The sequence below is a fragment of the Equus przewalskii genome, chromosome 19 (assembly GCF_037783145.1).
Source record: "Equus przewalskii isolate Varuska chromosome 19, EquPr2, whole genome shotgun sequence".
NCBI lineage: Eukaryota > Metazoa > Chordata > Mammalia > Perissodactyla > Equidae > Equus > Equus przewalskii.
In genome coordinates this window covers 11,641,359-11,660,224 of record NC_091849.1, presented here as the reverse complement: position 1 = coordinate 11,660,224, position 18,866 = coordinate 11,641,359, and the positions used below count along the sequence as shown (strand labels likewise).

The 18,866-nt window shown below is 38.8% G+C and overlaps 1 protein-coding gene and 1 pseudogene across 3 annotated transcripts in view; one reads left to right on the top strand and one right to left on the bottom strand.

Annotated features, from left to right (window-relative positions):
• Positions 1-18,866, bottom strand: part of TMEM170B (transmembrane protein 170B) — a 69,057-nt gene that overhangs the window by 33,086 nt on the left and 17,105 nt on the right. For all 3 annotated transcript variants that reach the window (XM_008530704.2, XM_070584068.1, XM_008530702.2), the window contains exon 2: positions 14,238-14,408. In XM_008530704.2, the coding sequence (XP_008528926.2) occupies positions 14,238-14,408 (171 nt within the window). The remainder of the gene's footprint in view (positions 1-14,237; positions 14,409-18,866) is intronic.
• On the top strand, positions 1,672-4,575 carry LOC103557951 (S-adenosylmethionine decarboxylase proenzyme-like; annotated as a pseudogene).

Here is an 18,866-nt window from a genome sequence, read left to right as displayed (position 1 = left end):
GAAACAAAACTCTGGGGATACATACCAAACTAAAAAATAGGGATGACATTTAAGAAGAGCACTAGTTTGGAAATGCTAGTCAAGAGACTTTGCCTTATCCACGTTTGCTTTTATTGAAGTGTAACTGATGTACGATATCCTATTAGTTTCAGGCATACATCATAGTGGTTCTGTATTTACATACACTACAAAATGATTAACACAGTAAGTCTAGTTACCATCTGTCACCACACAAAGTCATTACAGTATTATTGCCCATATTCCCTAGGCTGTACATTACATTCCATGACTTATTTATTTTATAACTAGAAGTCTGTATCTCTAATCCCCTCACCTATTTCACCTGTGCCCACAACGCCTCCCCATCTCTGGTAACCACCAGCTTGTTGTCCGTATCTATGATGCTGTTTCTGTTTTGTTAGTTTGTTTTTTAGATTCCACATATAAGTGAAGTCTTATGGCATTTGTCTTTCTCTGTCTGACTTATTTCACTTAGCATAACACCTCCTAGTTCCCTTCATGTTGTTACAAATGGCAAAATTTCATTCTTTTCTGTGGCTCAGAAAAATTCCATTGTACACATATACCACATCTTCTTTATCTATTTATCTATCAACGGACACTTACGTTGCTTCCATGTCTTTCCCATTGTAAATAATTCGGCAATGAGCATAGGGGTGCACATATCTTGTCGAATTAGCATTTTCACTTTCTTCGAATAAATATCCAGAAGTGGAACTGCTGGATCACATAGTTTTATTGTTAATTTTCTGAGGAATCCCCTTACTGTTTTCCACAGCAGCTGTACCAATGTACATCCCAACCAATAGTGCACGAGCTTCCTTTTCCTCCACGTCCTTGCCAACACTTGCTATTTTTTGTCTTTTTGCTAATAGCTATTCTGACAGGTGTAAGGTGATATCTCATAGTGGTCTTGATTTACATTTCCCTGATGATTAGTGATGTTGAGCACCTTTTCATGGCCTGGTGGCCATCTCTATGTCTTCTTTGGAAAAATGTCTATTCAGATCTTCTGTCCATTTTTTAATTGGGTTGTTTGGCTTTTTGATATTAAGTTGTGTAAGTTCTCTGTATATTTTGGATATTAAGCCCTTATCGAATGTATGATTTACAAATATCTTCTCCCATTCTGTAGGATGACTTTTTGTTTTGTTGATGGTTTCCTTCACTGTGCAAAAGCTTTTTGGTTTGATATAATCCCACTTGTTTATTTTTGCTTTTGTAGCCTCTGCTTGAGGAAACTGGTCCCAAAAAATATTGCTGAGAGTGATATCAAAGAGCTGACAGGCTTCCACAGGAGGGCCGGTGACGCTACCTGTCGCTCACTCTACTCTAACCGGGAAACAGCGGAGGACAAGAGCCTGAACTATACCTGCCTCTATTTCCCACAGACTCACATCCAACTTTTGCTTACAACAACAAAAAAAAGCTGGGAAAATTTTACTAATCCTTTTCAAAAAAAAATTTAATATAAAATTATAGCAAAAAAAAAAAAAAGGAACCGGAACATTAGCAACACAGCTGGAACAATCTGCAGCAACAGGAGTGATTTAATTTAGTTGACTTTCTGTGGTTGTTGGCTGTTCGCTAGTCTCCTGGTGGTGCACAATTTCCAGAAGGCACAGAGAAGCTGCCAGAGGTTTGGTTCTCCAGGCAGCTACCCACGCAAACCAAGGATCTGGGGGGTCTCCGCACCATCCCAAGATCCGAGTGGGACACACTTTTGAAGGATGTACAACGTTCAATTGCAAGTGTGACAAAAGCTGACAAGCAGGAAGCTTATGTGCTCAGTGAGTAGTGTGTTTGTCTCCAAGAGATGTTTCCTTCTGAAGACACGCAGTACCACCTCTGCTGAAAGCACTGGTTCCTCTGTTGAAACTTGCTAGGGATTACAGCAGGTTTGACTCCATTCCAAGCTTCTATTACTCTCCTAAGAATTTCATGAAGCCTTCTCGCCAACCAGAACTTCTCACCAAGCCTTCTGCCCACACTAGAATTTCCAGGAAGAAGGGGAGATTCTTAATGCAATTTTCCCAAATGGAGCAGCACACTGTATGGGACGTAGGAATTCTGACTGTTGGTACTTGTATTCTTTGGATTTCCCGGAGTTGGGTAGTCACTCAGCCAGATCAAACCCCAGAAATTCTGATGAGCAAGCTTGACCCAGCAGTTATGGACCATTCTACATGAAAAATGGTGTTACTACAAAGGATGTCACTCGTGAGAGTGGAATCTGTGACCCGATACCAGATTCTGTCATTGATGCCACACTGTGGCATGATGTCCAATCCTTGTGGGTATTCGATGAATGGAATGAAATCGGATGGAACTTACTGTACTATTCATGTCACTCCAGAACCAGAATTTTCTTTTGTTAGCTTTGAAACAAACTGAAGTCAGACCTCCTACAATGACCTGATCAGGAAATTTGTGGAAGTCTTCAAGCCAGGAAAATTTGTGACCACCCTGTTTGTAAATCAGAGTTTTAAATGTCGCAGAGTACTTTCTTCACCCCAGAAGATTGAAGGTTTAAAATGTCTTGACTGCCAAAGTGCTATGTTCAATGATTATAATTTTGTTTTTACCAGTTTTGCCAAGAAGCAGCAACAACAGCAGAGTCGATGAAGAAAAAATACAAAAAGAGAACATACAGAGAAGAAGGTGGTGGCTGCTTTTGAGATATTGATACCAGGGGCCATGCTTTCCATAACCATCACCTTGTAGTTGCAGAAAGCACTAGCTGTAATGATAATCATTTTGAATTGCATGCATCATTATATCAAGGAGCTAGATATCTTGCATGAATGCTCTCTTCTGTGTTTAAGTATCTTATCCCACTCTTGCTGTGAAATTGAAGTGCATGTAGAAAAAACCTTTTATTACATGAAACTTTACAACCCTTGTGAAAGCAATTCAGTTTGGTTTATGCACAGTGTAATATTTCTCCAGATATCATCCAAAATCCCCGACAAGGCTTCCATCCTCATCAGCTGTTGGCCTCAGCCTAACCATCCAGGACTGTCCTATTGGATTCCTGCCAGGATTTTAGATCTAGTCACCTCCACTTTCTAGAACGTATTCTTCACTAATGTTATTGAAACCAATTTCTATTTCAAACAGATGTTTTTTTGCAACAGCAATTAAAGTTTTTCTTCCACGAGTCAAGCCCTCTTAAGAAAATGATTGCAGTTATCCATTTTGTGTATGACTATTTTAACATTATTGCTTCCTACACTTGTATTCCTTTAATTGATTTCATTCCTCATCATGGTGTCTCCCCTCCCAGCCCCTGCCCCCAATAAAGCAATACACTGTTAAAAAAAAAAAAAGCTGACTGCCTACGTTTTATTCTAAGAGTTTTATGGTTTCAGGTCTTACATTTTTTAATCCATTTTGAATTTATTTTTCCTTATGGCATAAGACAGTGGTCCAGTTTCATTCTTGTGCATGTAACTGTCCAATTTTCCCAACACCATTTATTGAAGAGACTGTCTTTTCTCCATTGTGTATTCTTGCCTCTTTCGTCATAGACTAATTGACCATATATGCATGGGTTTATTTCTGGGCTCTCTATTCTACTGAATTGATCTATGTGTCTATTTTCATGCCAGCACCATACTGTTTTGATTACTACAGCTTTGTAATATAGTAATATATTTCCATATGTATATATGGAATATAGTTTACAAAGGGAGAAATCAGGGAGCATGATGCCTCCAGCTTTGCTCTTCTTTTTCAGGATTGCTTTGGCTATTCGGGGCCTTTTGTGGTTCCATTCTAATTTTACACGCCAGCCCTGGTGGTCTAGTGGTTAAGATTTGGCTCTCTCACCACTGTGGCCTGGGTTCCTTTCCCAGTCAGGGAACCACCTGTCTGTTGGTTGTGACACTGTGGCGGCTACGTGTTGCTGTGATGCTGAAAGCTATGCCACCAGTATTTCAAATTCCAGCAGGGTCGCCCATGGTGGACAGGTTTCAGCAGAGCTTCCAGACTAAGACAGACTAGGAAGAAAGACCTGGCCACCCACTTCAGAACAAGTTGGCCATGAAAACCTTATGAATAGCAGTGGAGCCTTGTCTGATACGGTGCTGGAGGGTGAGAGGATGGTGCAAAAAGACCGGGCAGGGTTCCGCTCTGCTGTCCACATGGTGCTAGGAGTTGGAACTGATTTGATGCACTAACAAGAAACAAATTTTAGGACTCTTTGTTCTAGTTCTGTGAGAAATGCCATTGGTACTTTGAGGAGATTGCACTGAATATATATAATGTTTTAAGTTTTACGTGGAGAATACATAGTCAATATATTACTTGTGTTAACTAAAATTAACTTAAAAAATCTAACAGTTTCCACACAAACTTGCCTAAACTTACCTACAATTCCAAGAAACTTTCATTTTTAAAGGCCAGAATATCAATCCATCCTATTTTTCAAACAAAAATATTTGTATGCAGTGACAAAGTTAACTAAACTCTTAACTTAAAAAAGCAGGGAATAGGGGCCAGCCCAGTGGCGTAGTGGTTAAGTTTGCATGCTCCACTTCGGCAGCCCAGAGTTTGCAGGCCCAGATCCCAGGCATGGACCTAGCACTGCTCATCAAGCCATGCTGTGGCGACATCCCACATAAAATAGAGGAAGATTTGCACAGATGTTAGCTCAGGGCCACTCTTTCTTACACACACACACACACACAAAGCAGGGAATAAATATACTTTAAGCCAGGTAGCAAATATTTATGGAAAAAGAAAAACTGCGTACATGTTAAATGTCAAACGTCTTCTATGTGACTAAAAGACATGGTGCTTACATTTATTATTTTTGTTCCTTTGAACTTTCCGAGTTGGGGCTTAAATACTTTTGGTTCAAGGTGGAAAACCCAGGAAATAAGTGTTTGGGACATCTCCCATATGGGTTTAGAATTTAACTGGAGGTCAGGGGCCATGGAAAAGCACCCTAGGAGACAGAGCGAGAAGGGAATAAGAGAAGAGTTCTGAGGAACAGAAGACTGAGCACTGAAAACATTTCTACTTCACTGTCACCTTCTTTCCCAAATGAGCTGACTCCTTTCTTTACGTTTAGCTGCTCCGGTGAGCATACAATGGATTTCACTTTGGAAGACCCGATGTTTGAGGAAAAATAAACCATCAAAACTACTAAATAACCCACTTTTCTTTATAATCTTTCACGGAACAGAGGACAAGACCTTCAAGTGTAGCCTATAATGATGAGGGGAGAAAAACTAATAAACAGAAAAAACAAAACACAGTAAAACTCCAGAGTTTCCAGGATCAAGGGAGACATTTAATAGTGTTATACAGGAAATAAAACGAACTGCCATTTACGTCCCGGGAGATAGTCTGTTAGGACTCAAGTTGTAACTTACAAGTTCCCTTCAAAAGAAGTAGATTTATAAAAGTTCCCACCGCACTGTATCATTTCACAACCCAGAAGCACTAGTCAGAAAGACTGTTCCAATGGAACTCTTAATCTAAAACATCTGAAAGAAAAACATTCTGTGTGCCTACTAAATGATTCTGAAACACTACTAAATATTAAAAGAGTATTTATAAAAATATATGTAGATTATAACAATAACAAATTCCCAAGTACTCAACTGAAGGAAAGAACATTATTATTTCCTTTGAAGTTCATGGCCCCTCTTCAATCACGTCCCATTCCCTCCCTGAATCTGGTTTTTATCATTCCTTTGCTTTTCTTCAGCTTTCCTACCTGCTTTTATTCCTAAAAATATATCTTATTTAGCTTTTAAATAAATAAACTTTATATAGATACTGCACGTATTCTAGAATTTTGGGCTCAATATTCTATGTCTGAAAGATATTCATGTTGTTGTATGTAGCTACAATTCATGCATTTTCCCTGTTGTATAGAATTCCAAGTATGAATATACCACAACTTATTTTTCCCCTCTACTGCCAATGACATTTCTTTGCTTCCAATCCTTAACAATGACAAACACCGCTTCTGTGAACAGTGTTGTATGTGAGGGCTGGCACACACGTGCAGCCAAGTTTCTCTACAATACATGGGTAAGAATAAAATTGCTCAGCCCTATGTATGGGCATTTTCAACTTTACTAGTAATGCCAAATTGTTTTCCAATTTATTGTCCACTTACTCCATATCCTCAGAAGCAATCGATATCTTTTGTTTTTTAAAATTTTTGGCTGTCTGGCAAGTAAGAGATGTTATCTCTGTGATTAATTTGCATTTCCCTGATAATTAACATGTTTGAACTTTTCTTCATATATTAATGGCCATAAAGGCTTCTACTTCTATGAAATGCTTATCAAGTCTTTTGTCCATTTTTATATTGGATTGTCTTTTTCTTATTTGATACATAGGGTTTCTTTTTAATATAATTTGGATACAGGCATACCTTGGAGATATTGTGAGTGTGGGTCCAGATCAATGCAATAAAGCAAATCACGTGAATTTTTTAGTTTCCCAGGACATATAAAAGTTATGTTTACACTATACTATAGTTTATAGTCTACTAAGTGTACAATAGCATTATGTCCAAAAAAACAATGTACATACATTAAAGCAAAAACATTGTATTGTTAAAAAATGCTAACCATCATCTGAGCCTTCTGAGAGTCATAATCTTTTTGATGGTTGAGGGTCTTGCTTCAGTGTTGATGGCTGCTGACTGATCAGGGTGGTGGTTGCTGAAGGCTGGGGTGGCTGTGGCAGTTTCTTAAAATAAGACTATAATGAAGTTCACCTCATTGATTGACTTTCTTTCACAAATGGTTTCTCTGTAGTATGCAATGCTATTTGATAGTGTTTTACCCACACTAGAACTTCTTTCAAAATTGGAGTTAGTCCTCTCAAACTCTGCCACCACGTTATCAACAAAGTTTATGCAATGTTCTAAATCCTTTGCTGTCATTTCAACATCTTCACAGCATCTTCACCAGGAGTAGGTACCATCTCAAGAAAACACTGTGTTTGCTTTTCCATAAGAAGCAACTCCTCATCCATTAAAGTTTTATCATGAGATGGCAGCACTTCAGTCACATCTTCAGGCTCCACCTCTAATTCCAGTTCTTTTCTTATTTCCACCACATCTGCCATAACTTCCTCCACTGAGGTCTTGAAGCCATCAAAGCCTTCATCCATGAAGGTTGGAAGGAACTTCTTCCAAACTCTTGTTAATATTGATATTTTGACCTCTTCCCATGAATCACGAATGTTCCTAATGGCATCTAGAATGGTGAATCCGTTCCAGAGGATGTTCAATTGACTTTGCCCAGATCCATCAGAGGAATCACTACCTATGGCAGCTATGGCCTTAGGAAATGTATTTCTTAAATAGTAAGACTTGCAAGTCAAAATGACTCCTTGATCCACAGGCTATGGAAGGGAAGCTGTGTTACCTGGCATGAAAACAACATTAATCTCGTCGTACATTTCCATCAGAGCTCTTGGGTGATCAGGTGCATTGTCTCTAAGCAGTAATATTTTGAGTGGAATCTTTTTTTCTGAGTGATAGGTCTCAACAGTGGGTTTAAAATACTCAGTAAACCATGTTGCAAAGAGATGTGCTGTTATCAGGCTTTGTTGTTCCATTTATAGAGCTCTGGGAGAGTAGATTTGACATAATTCTTAAGGGCTCTGGGATTTTCAGAATGGCCAAATGAGCACTGGCTTCAACCTAAAGTCACCAGCTGCATTATTCCCTGATAAGAGAGTCAGCCTGACCTTTGAAGCTCTGAAGCCAGGCACTGACTTCTCCTCTCTAGCTATAAGTGTCCCAGATGGCATCTTCCAATATAAGGCTGTTGTCTGCATTGAAAATCTCTGGTTTCGTGGAGCAACCTTCATTAATGATCTTAGCTACATCTTCTGGATAACTTGCTGCAGCTTCTTCATGAGCACTTGCTGCTTCACCTTGCACTTTTATGTTATGGAGATGGCTTCTCTCCTTAAACCTCATGAACCGACCTCTGCTAGTTTCAGACTTTTCTTGTGCAGCTTCCTCACCCTCTCAGCCTTCACAGAATTGAAGAGATTCAACACCTTGCTGGATTAGGTTTTGGCTTAAGACAATGTTGTGGCTGATCTGATCTTCTATCCAGACCACTAAAGCTTTCTCCATATCAGCAATAAGGCTGTTTCACTTTCTTATCATTCATTTGTTCACTGAAGTAGCACTTTTAATTTCCTTGAAGAACTTTTCCTTTGCATTTACAACTTGGCTAACTGTGTGGCGCAAGGGGCCTACCTGTCTGCCTGTCTCGGCTTTCGACGTGCCTTCCTCACTAAACTTAATAATTTCTAGCTTTTGAATTAAAGTGAGAGACATGTGACTCTCCCTTTCATTAGAACACTCAGAAGCCATTTTAGGGTTATTAATTGGCCTGATTTCAATATTGCTGTGTCTCAGAGAACAGGGAGGCCCGAGGAGAGGGAGGGAGACAGGGGAACAGTTGCTCGGGGGAGCAGTCGGAACACACACATTTACTGATTAAGTTCACTATCTTACACGGGCATGGTTTGTGGTGCCCCAAACAATCACAGTAGTAGCATAAAAGATCATTGATCACAGATCGCCATAACAAACATAATAATAATGAAAACATTTGAAATATTGTGAGAATTACCAGAATGTGACATAGAGACAAAAAGTGAGCAAATGCCGTTGGAAAAATGGTGCCAAAGGATGTGCTCAATGCAGGGCTGCCAGAAACTTTCAATTTGTAAAAAATACATCTTCTAAGCACAATCAAGTGAAGTGCAATAAAACAAGGTATACCTGTATTAATCTTTTTATGTTTATATGTGTTAACAATTATCTTCCCACAATTTGTGCTTTAGTTTTCACTCTCTTTAAGGTGTCTTCTACTGAAAAATAGCCAGTTTAAAGAGTACAAACATTATGGTGTTTATTTTCTTGGTGAAATATGAGGCTAAGATATGCAAGAATGAAAAGGACAGAAGTGGAAGAGGGTGCTCGAAATTAATGATACAGGTTTGAAACTGCCACTATGAACAATGGCAGAGAGAATCAATTGGAAATAAGGAAAGATCTCAAAAATACTGAGAGGCTAGAGAAGACTGGCATAATGAAGATGAAGTGGAAAAGCAGTATGCGGAGCTGATCTGAAGGTGAGTGAAAGATAGAAACCTACGAGGACAAGGGGGACTAGGCGAGGAATCTCCAGCAGACAGATGTCGGTACACAGCAACATAATGTGCCTGCGAGGGGGGAACCGATGAAAAGAGACTGACTAGCCCTCCATATTTCCTGAGAAAGTGCAAAGGTAAAGGTTAAGGCAGATTTAGTTTGACAGTGTACTGACTATTAGTTTGTGCAGCTAGGTCAGGGATTGGCAAACTACAATCCACAAGTCAAATGTGGCACCACCGGTTTTGGTACAGCGTGGGAGGTAAGAATGGCTTTTATATTTTTAAATGGTTGAAAAAAAATCAAAAGGATAATATTTCATAAGACATGAAAATTATATGAAATTCAAATTATAGTGTCCATCAACAATGTTTTATTGGCACACAGCCATACTCCTTTCTGATGCTGAACTAACTTTACATTCCAAGGATAACATTCATAAAGTAAACGAGCCTATACCGTTCCATTCTTGTGTAGTCTCTACCTTGTTTAGCAACAAGATTATTTTGGCCTCAGTACATAAGCTGTGCACAGCATTCACTCTTTCCATTTTCTGCAATAATTTGGATAAAATAGGAACTAACTGTTCCTTGAAAATTTGGCAGAACTCATCTGTAGACTCCATTTGGGCCTGAAGTTCTTTTGGGAGAAGAGGGTCTTTAACATTTCAATTGTTTAAAATTACTTACTGTCTTATTCATATTTTCTATTTCTTCTTATGCCAATTTTTGACATTTTATATTTAGGAATATATAGCTATTCACAAAACTATGTTATTTTAATAATTCTTTATTCTATATCATAGATATTTCTCCTATTTTGTTCTATATTTTATTTGTCTGCCTTAACTCATTTTTTTAATTAGTTTGCTAGCAATCTATTATTCTTATTATCTTCCCAAAGAGACAGTTTTTTGCTTTGTTAATCTCTCATAAACTCAATTTCAAAACTTAACATCATTTCCCTACACCAATAAAACTAAACAATGTGATAAAGAAGATACCATGCATGACAACCACAAAATAATAAGAGTTTAAGAATTAACCAAAAATATATAACCCTCCTCTCAAGAAAACATTTTTAAACTCTAACAAGACATAGAAGGTGATCTGGATAAATGGAGATAGGTTCTCCATGTTCCTGGGTGGGATAATTTGACATATCAATTCATCCCAAATTAACCTCTACATTTAATTAAATCCCCTTAAAAATCATAGTTATACTTTTTGAGGAACTCAGTAGACATCTTCTAAAATTTCTATGAAAGAATAAAGGTCCATCAATAGCTACATTAACTTTGAGTAAAAAAGGAACAAGAGGGACCTAGCCTACCAGCTATTAAGAAATACCACAAAACCAGAGGGATAAAAGAGGTGGCCTTACCACAAGAACACGTAAAAAGACGAACGCATCAGAACAGAGTTTAGAGACAGATCTGTGTGCCCTGAGAACAGACTACACAAAATAGGTGGCACTACAAACCAGGGAGGAAACGAGCGATGTTTTAGTGGATGGTGTGGGAAAAATTGGCTTGCTATATGAGAGGAAGAAAAAATGTACCTAGAATCCTACCTAACACCAAATACAAAGATAAACTCTAGACGAGGGGGCAGATTATGACCTGAAGGCCAGGTAACTGTTTTGGTAAATAAAGTCTTATTGGAAAAGGCCATGCTTATTCATTTACATATGCCTATGGCTGCTTTTATTCCAAATGGCAGAGCTGAACAGCTGTGAATAAAGACCAGCTGCCCTGAAAAGTTCAAAGTATGTATTATCTGGCCCTTTAAGAAAATGTTTGCTGACTCCTGCTCTAGATGAATTAAAGACCTTCATATAAAAGGCAAAACTATAAAATTAACAGAAGAAAATATATCAGATTATCTTTTGACCCTGGTGTGGGGGAGAACTTCTTAAATAAAACTCTAAATTATAAACTATAAGGCAAAAAACTCTTTAAGCTGATTACATAGAAATTAAGGGTTTCTGCTCAATAAATAATATCAATGATCAAGGTAACTGATAATAGACTGAGAGAAGTTATTTGCAAAGTCCAAAACCAAAAGGAGACCAATATCTCTAATATATATCAAGAAACACCTATAATTTAATAAGGAAACAAGAACCTCAAAAGAAAATTGTGCACAGAATTTAAAGAAGCAATGTGCAGGGGAAAAAATCTAAATACATAATAAGCATAGGAAGAGTTGTTCAAACTCATTAGTAATCAGAGAAATGCAAATTAAACTAACATAGAGATGTCACTTTATACCTTCAGACTTGCTAAAATTAGACAGCTATATAATGCCATTCCTTGACATTATACAGAAACTTAGTTTCTCTCAATTCTGCTATTAACCATCAATACTACTAACTAAATAAAAAATCACTGCATTCTGGAAATAAAAGCTAAGAAGTAGCAAAATATAATGGATATGCATCTATATTCAGTCAGTATCTTATTCAATACACATATTCAGCAATTGTTCACTGAACTGAATACGCAGCTATGAATGCGCTGGCACTCACAAATTGCATTAAGAAAGTAAATACAGGGAAATATTCACATTGGCTAATTTTTTTAATTCAAGTGTTTGCAGGTCAGAAAATTAACCAAAAGAAAATATAATGTTTTATTGCTAACCTGGATACAAATTTTTACTTGAAATTATGTCAGACTTATATTCCTAAGGATTTTAAAATATAATATTGCAGTTTCTAAAATCCTTGGCTTATTTACTCTTGACTGAATTGAAAGTATACACTACCTACTTTCAGTTATGTAAATGGAAGGAGAATGATATTTCTCCTGCTCTCTTTAAAGTTTAACAATAATTATGCCAATAAACACACAGACACAACCCTACTCACAACTTCTGAACGAGCTGTTCCCTCTTCCTTCCTCCTCTCGTCACGGTTCCACAATTACACCAGCACCCAGCATCGAAAGTCCTGGCATCCTAGCACGTCTCTTTGTATGCCACCACAGTAAAGAATAACTAATGTGGATATTTTCCTCTGCCAGAGTCCTGACATCAGCCCCTCTTTCCAGCCCACGGCCACTACTCTAGTTCAGAGCCCAGCCTCAAACTCAGACCAGTCAACGCCTCTTAATTCCTCTTCCTCCCCGTTTTCTCCCTCTTCCCTCTCCCCTTTCTTCCTTCCTTTCCTCTGCTCTTCCTCACTACACCCATCCACTCACCCGGTATTTCTTGAGTATCTATCATGTTCCAGGTCCTGTTTTATTGTTGGGGATACAGCAGTGATGAAGACAGACAGGTCTCTGCTCTTTCAGAATTGTTTCTTGGTTCTTCGAATATATTCTATATTCAGCTATTAAAACAAATTTTCCCTCTGAACTGCTTTTGCCCCTTGCCAACTTCATTCAAAAATATCTACTTGTAGGGGCTGAGCCCGTGGCCCAGTGGTTAAGTTTGCACGCTCCGCTGCAGGCGGCCCCGTGTTTCGTTGGTTCGAATCCTGGGCCCGGACATGGCACTGCTCATCAAACCACGCTGAGGCAGCGTCCCACATGCCACAACTAGAAGGACCCACCATGAAGAATACACAACTATGTACCGGGGGACTTTGGGGAGAAAAAAGAAAAAGTAAATAAATAAAATCTTCAAAAAATAAATAAATAAAGTTAAAAAAAAAAATCTACTTGTTTTCCATGGCATGCAGAATAAAAGTCCAAACTTCCCAGCTGACCTTCCAAGATCCTCTTGCATCTGGCTCCATTCTATCTTTCCAGCTGAATCTCCCACTACTTCATGACGCATATCCTGTGGCTCAGCTGAACCTGAGTACTGGTTCTAAACCCTATCAATGGCAAAACAGATGAGGTACCATAGGATAAAGTTACAGGCTGACTGCAGCAACAACAAAAACCTAGCACAAGATAACACAGAAAAAACAAACAGTGAATCAAGAAAGGGTGCAAAATGGACTACTCACTGCTTCCCCAAACTATCTTTTGATTCTCTCATCAGTGCCGTAGGACACACCCAGAGACACGGGAGCAGGGCTTTCCTCTCAAGGCAAGGTATATCAGTCACTCTGGGAAAAGGCGACAGTGGGACACAAAAGGAGGGGGGGCTTTGAACTGCAGAAGAAAAGGACTTCCTCTGGGGCTAAGAACCAGCTAGAAAGGAAGAAGTCCTTCTTGAAGAGTCTCAAAATAGATCCAGTGGGAACCGTGAGCTGCCCCAGACCTATGGAAGTAGGCCAGAAGCAAACAGCAATATAAGCCTCATTCATTGGCAGCGACAGAATCAACAGCAGCATAGAGACGCAGCCAGTTTCCGGCAGAAGCAGACTAAGCAAGCAGCTGTGGCACCCTCCAGTCTCAACAGGATGCGTCTAAGCTCTGGCTCCACCAGCACAGCAGAATCCAGAACTCACTCTTTGAACCCAAGGCTGGAGGTGAGGCTCAAGCACAGTGTCAAGAGGAGAAGGCCAGAGGGAACAAACCCAAAGACTTGTATGAAATGCTCACGAGGCAGCACAGTAGAAAACTTGCAAATAGCTACAGGACACTCTAAAGTGGCTAATTTCTAGTAGCCACTTTATTTCTACTTCTATTAATAATAATTTACCTTCTTTCATAATAATTTGTGTATAAGACGGAAGTGTAATTTTATTTTGTAGTCACAGGCAGATGACATAGAGGACCTGAGGGCTATAATTTCATTTTTTAATGACAATTATCGCTGTCATATTTGTGTGCCTATCTCTCTCCCTTTCTAGATAGTGAGCTCCTTTAAAAAGCAGAAACTACATCCACTATAAGATAAATTTTCCCATGAATTTCCTTGCCCCTTGCCAATTTTTACAAGTTTTTTCCATTTCCCACAAAACCTTGAGTGATGAGCCTTCAGAGAGAAGCACAGAAACTGTTAATGAATAAATGAACTCACCTTCACCTTCTAGGTGAAGTGTGATTAGTGCAGAAAAACACTCTACAGGAAAGGTTACACTAAGGTTACATGTGCAATAAGAACAATGTTACCAAATCAGAAGTGCATATAAAATGATGTCCTTAAACAAAACAAAATCAACTTACTAGTAATCATCGCTCCAGTTACAGAAGCCAGAAATCCGATGCTGACTGCGACGACAGAGATCACTCTGCCCTGCCGGTGCCTCTGCAGCATGACAAACATCAGCACTCCAGCAGCACCATGGACAAACAGCGAGGAGAAGAGAGCCCACAGAAAGATCCAGTACCACATCTCTGAAAGGAAAAGCAAAGCATTAATAATTTCGCTGAAAAACACCTCAGAAAGTGCAGTTTAACAAACAGCGAGCATCTAGGGTTTGGGGGAGGCTAAGCGAGATAGATATAAAAATACTGGTGTAGTACCCGACACACAGTAGTACTAAAGAAATTTTAATCATTATCATCATCACTAATACTTGATGGAGAAAATAATTCCATGGCTTCAGAAGGTTAAGGCTATACTCTAATTTCTAATTTTCTAAATGTTCCCATCATAGAGCTATAATCCACCAAATAGTCTAATAAACCCCTAATATATTGCAAATCTCTTGGAATAAATTATATAAGTTAACTAACAGCTATTTGATATATAACTTCCTATTTTCTACACTAAATGACAGTTAAGACATTTTTAAAAACTACCCCTTAATTCAAATCACTCCAGAAATCAGTCAATGATTTTATCTTTTATGATTTTAAGAATTTCAGGCTGGGGCCAGGCCCACGGCCAAGTGGTTAAGTTCATACACTCTGCTTTAGCAGCCTGGGGTTCACCGGTTCAGACCCTGGGTGCAGACCTACACACCACTCATCAAGCCATGCTGTGGCAGCACCCCACATAGAAGAACTGGAATGACGTACAACTAAGATATACAGTTATGCACTGGGGCTTTGGGGAGAAAAAAAAAAGAGGAGGATTGGCAAAAGATGTTAGCTCAGGGGCCAATCTTCAAAACAAAAAGAACTTCAGTGAATTCCCCTCTTGGCTCTCAACTTCATACACTAAAGAATCAGTTACAATTTTTTTTTTTAGTTCTTTGCCTCAGGTCATCTTTATAGTCCTCACCCAGAACTTTTCAAGCTCCATCATTCTTCCTTCAACGTATCCTCAATCACTGTTCATTAAAGTTTAGTTTACAGACAGTTGACAAGAACACCTTTCCTTTCTATCTTTCCAGCATTCATTCCCCATCTGCCTGGCTACCTGCTGCCTCCCAGTCAACCCATACAGCTCTGGGAGATACTGCCAGTCCTTGCACTGACTCCATCTCCCCGACCATGCTTGTGGTGAGGCCCATCAGGACAGGTAATTGATCCAAGCTGGGCCAGTCGTTCCCTCCCCTGGGAATTCTGGATTGGAATCAAGCGAGCACCTCAGTCTTTGGGTAGCTGAAGCTGAAAGGCTCAGGATTTGTGAACAGCCATTTCATCATCCTGGGATGAAAGCCATGATAGAGGATGAAAGAAAACAGATCCATCAAAGGCAAGAGACAATCGAGTTCCTTATTCCAGTGATTCCTAAGGCCCTGACACATTACTACCCTTAGATTCAATGTAACACCCCAGTTTCTTCGTAAATAAAATCCCTCTTTTTATTTAAACTAGTTCAAGTAAGGTTTCTACTACTTATAGCTGAAGGAATTAACTCCAAAACATTTAGATGTCACCTTCAGGATCATCCTTGGTATGCAAAACTTCTATAAAAGAAAATATCTCACCTGCTATTTGTGCTAATATTCACTTTCCATCGAGTGTAAAGGAAAGATCAATAAAATAGTCATGAAATAAACAGAACAAAAACGGATGAATTAAAACAGTTACAAAACATCATTAAAGTACAGATATATACTGATGATGGGAATGTAAAATAGAGCAGCTGCTATGGAAAACAGTGTGGCAGCTCCTCAAAAAATTACAAAAAGAATTACCATACGACCCAGCTATTCCACTGCTGGGTATATATCCACAAGAATTAAAAGCAGGATCACAAAGAGATATTTGCACACCCATGTTCATAGCAGTATTCCCAGCAGCCAAGAGGTGGAAGCAACTCAAGTGTCCATCAACTGATGAATGAATAAACAAAATATGGTATATACATACAGTGGAATATTATCCAGCTTTAAAAAGGAAGGAAACCTTGTCACGTTATCACATGGGTGAACCTTGAGGCCATTATACTAAGTGAAATAAGCCAGTCGCAAAAGGACAAATATTGCATGATTCCACTTATAGGAGGTACCCAGAGCAATCAAATTCATAGAAACAGAAATGGTGGTTGCCAGGGGCCTGGGGGAGAGGGAAATGGGTAGTCGTTGTTTAATGGGGACAGAGTTTCAATTTTGCAAGAGGAAAAAGATGTGGAGATCAGTTGCAAAACAATGTGAATATACTTAAGACTAGTGAACTGTACAAGTAAAAAATTGGTTAAGGTGGTAAATCTTACGTTATGACATTTAAAAAAAATAAATGTAATGTTTTAAAAGGATAGATATAAATTTAAAATATAATTAATGTCTAGGTATTTAAAAGCCAAAACAAAAAAACTCTCTTAAGAAAGGAAGGAAGGTGTGGTTATAAAAGGATAACACTAAGACCTTTGTGGCAACGGAACTATTCTATATTTTGATTGTGGTGCTGGATACATATACAAGTGATAAAATTGTATAGAACTAAATACACACACATGAATGAATACAAGTATACAATCCCAGTAAAATCTGAATAAGCTTGGCGCATTGTACCAATGTCAATATCCTGGTTTTGAGATTATACTGTGGCTTTTTAAGATGTTCCCATTGGGTAAACTGGGCAAAGGGCACACGGGATCTCTGCATTACTTCTTACAACCACATGTGAATCTACAATTATCTTAAAATAAAAAGTTTCATTTAAAAAAAAGGAAGTGAGGAAACGCAGAAAACAGATTTTTTTAAAAAACCAGTTTCACTCTGCCAAATTCTTAAGAATTGACACTTAGAATGGAATCAGATAATCTGAAATCATGTCAAGGAAGACACATCTGATATATTTTCCAATGTGTGTTCAAGTCCCATGCATGCTTCTCACCAGCATAAGAGACAGATGCTGGCGATGTAGGAAAGAGAGACAAAGCTCGCCTTTCAGAGGTTTTTCTCTTCCTGCTTTCAGGGAAACAGTGCTTTCCTGCTGTCACTCCCAAACAAAGGGCTTCAATTTATAACAAACGAATGAAAGAAAAAAAGGCCTAATTTGCTCAGAAGATATTTATATTTTGAAAGATAGACTTTTCCAAAGTGAACCTAACAGTGAGAGTATAATGGAGTAGTAACATACGGGGGGGCATGCTCATGAAGGGAGCTCTGGGGTGGGGAAAAGCCCTGCCACAAACACATCCTCCTGATAAGAGAAGTCCATGATATGCCTTGTGTCCAAGCCCACTTCTGACAGCTTATCAGATCTACCCCGAAAAGTACTCTTCCTTCTTGCTCATGTAATGCAAGAAGCGTGAAAAATTTCTTGACTACATTTAACATTATGAATGAAGGGTTATTTGACATTATGTAACATTGTTTGCCTACTGTCTGCATAGGTATTGACCTCGACAATAAATTTATCTAATAAACTGGAAAACTAAATTTTAAGTTTAATGTTTTATAAAAATCCAAGATATGAAAGAATTATGCAACTAAAATAGAATCTCAAACGGTCTTCTAATGACCAGTCCAGAATTATCCCTCAAGCAGACTGAGCACAAAGAAACCACCTAAACTCAAATTTACTTTTATGTTTCTTTTTCTTTTCTTAAATCATCCTGCTTATCATGGGAAAAACTGAACTCTGCTGAGAACATCTACAATTAATTTAGGTTTCATGTTATTACTATCATTTTGAATTACCTGATGGATCAACACAACCCTGTTGGTGAACAGGACCGCTGAAGATCTTGACTTACTCTGGACAAACAAGTCTGTCTGAGGTCCTACTGACTATTGGCAAACACAGGAAACCTACCGGCTCGGTCCAGGTGAAGAGAATGGCAGCATCCTAATAGAAGAGCAAGAACAGATGCCCAAGAGCCCTAGAGAAAAAACAGGTACCAAGAGGACAGAAGGGAACATCATCACCTTTTCTTAAACTCTCTAGGCCGTACAACTAACATGACCACCCAGAGGCCCACAGTTTTTTCCTTTTACCCATGGAAAGAAATCCAAGCTAATCCAAGCTTAGCAATTAAGAAACAATGAATGGAGGAAGTCAGAGGCAGACTTGGCTAGTGCAAAATACCAAACACAATTTTAAAAATACAATGCACAGAACAGAAACTTTGAAACATGCCCTCCATGCAATCCCAGTCCTTCACGGGGAGGAGAGACCCTTTCTTCTGGGCACATCTCCTAAAGCCCGTTCATTCTCTTTCCCTCTTCAAGGCTGCCTGTAATCTTCATCTTATCCGGGTTTTGCCTGGATTTTTGCAGTGTTTTGTTTACCTTTTAGTGGGATAAGAGGCAGGAGAGCTGTGATTTGTTCCAGCCTCCAAACAATACTAGAAATAGCCCCACTCTCAGTCGGTCTCTCTCATCAGCCCTGGTTGCCAAGCCACTCAAAAATCATCTTCTGTGCTTTTGCTTTTAACCCTTGCACAAAACTATTTATGAAGGTTGAATTTTTCTAGATGTCTAGAAGATATTAACTGAGCAAAAACAAGTCAAA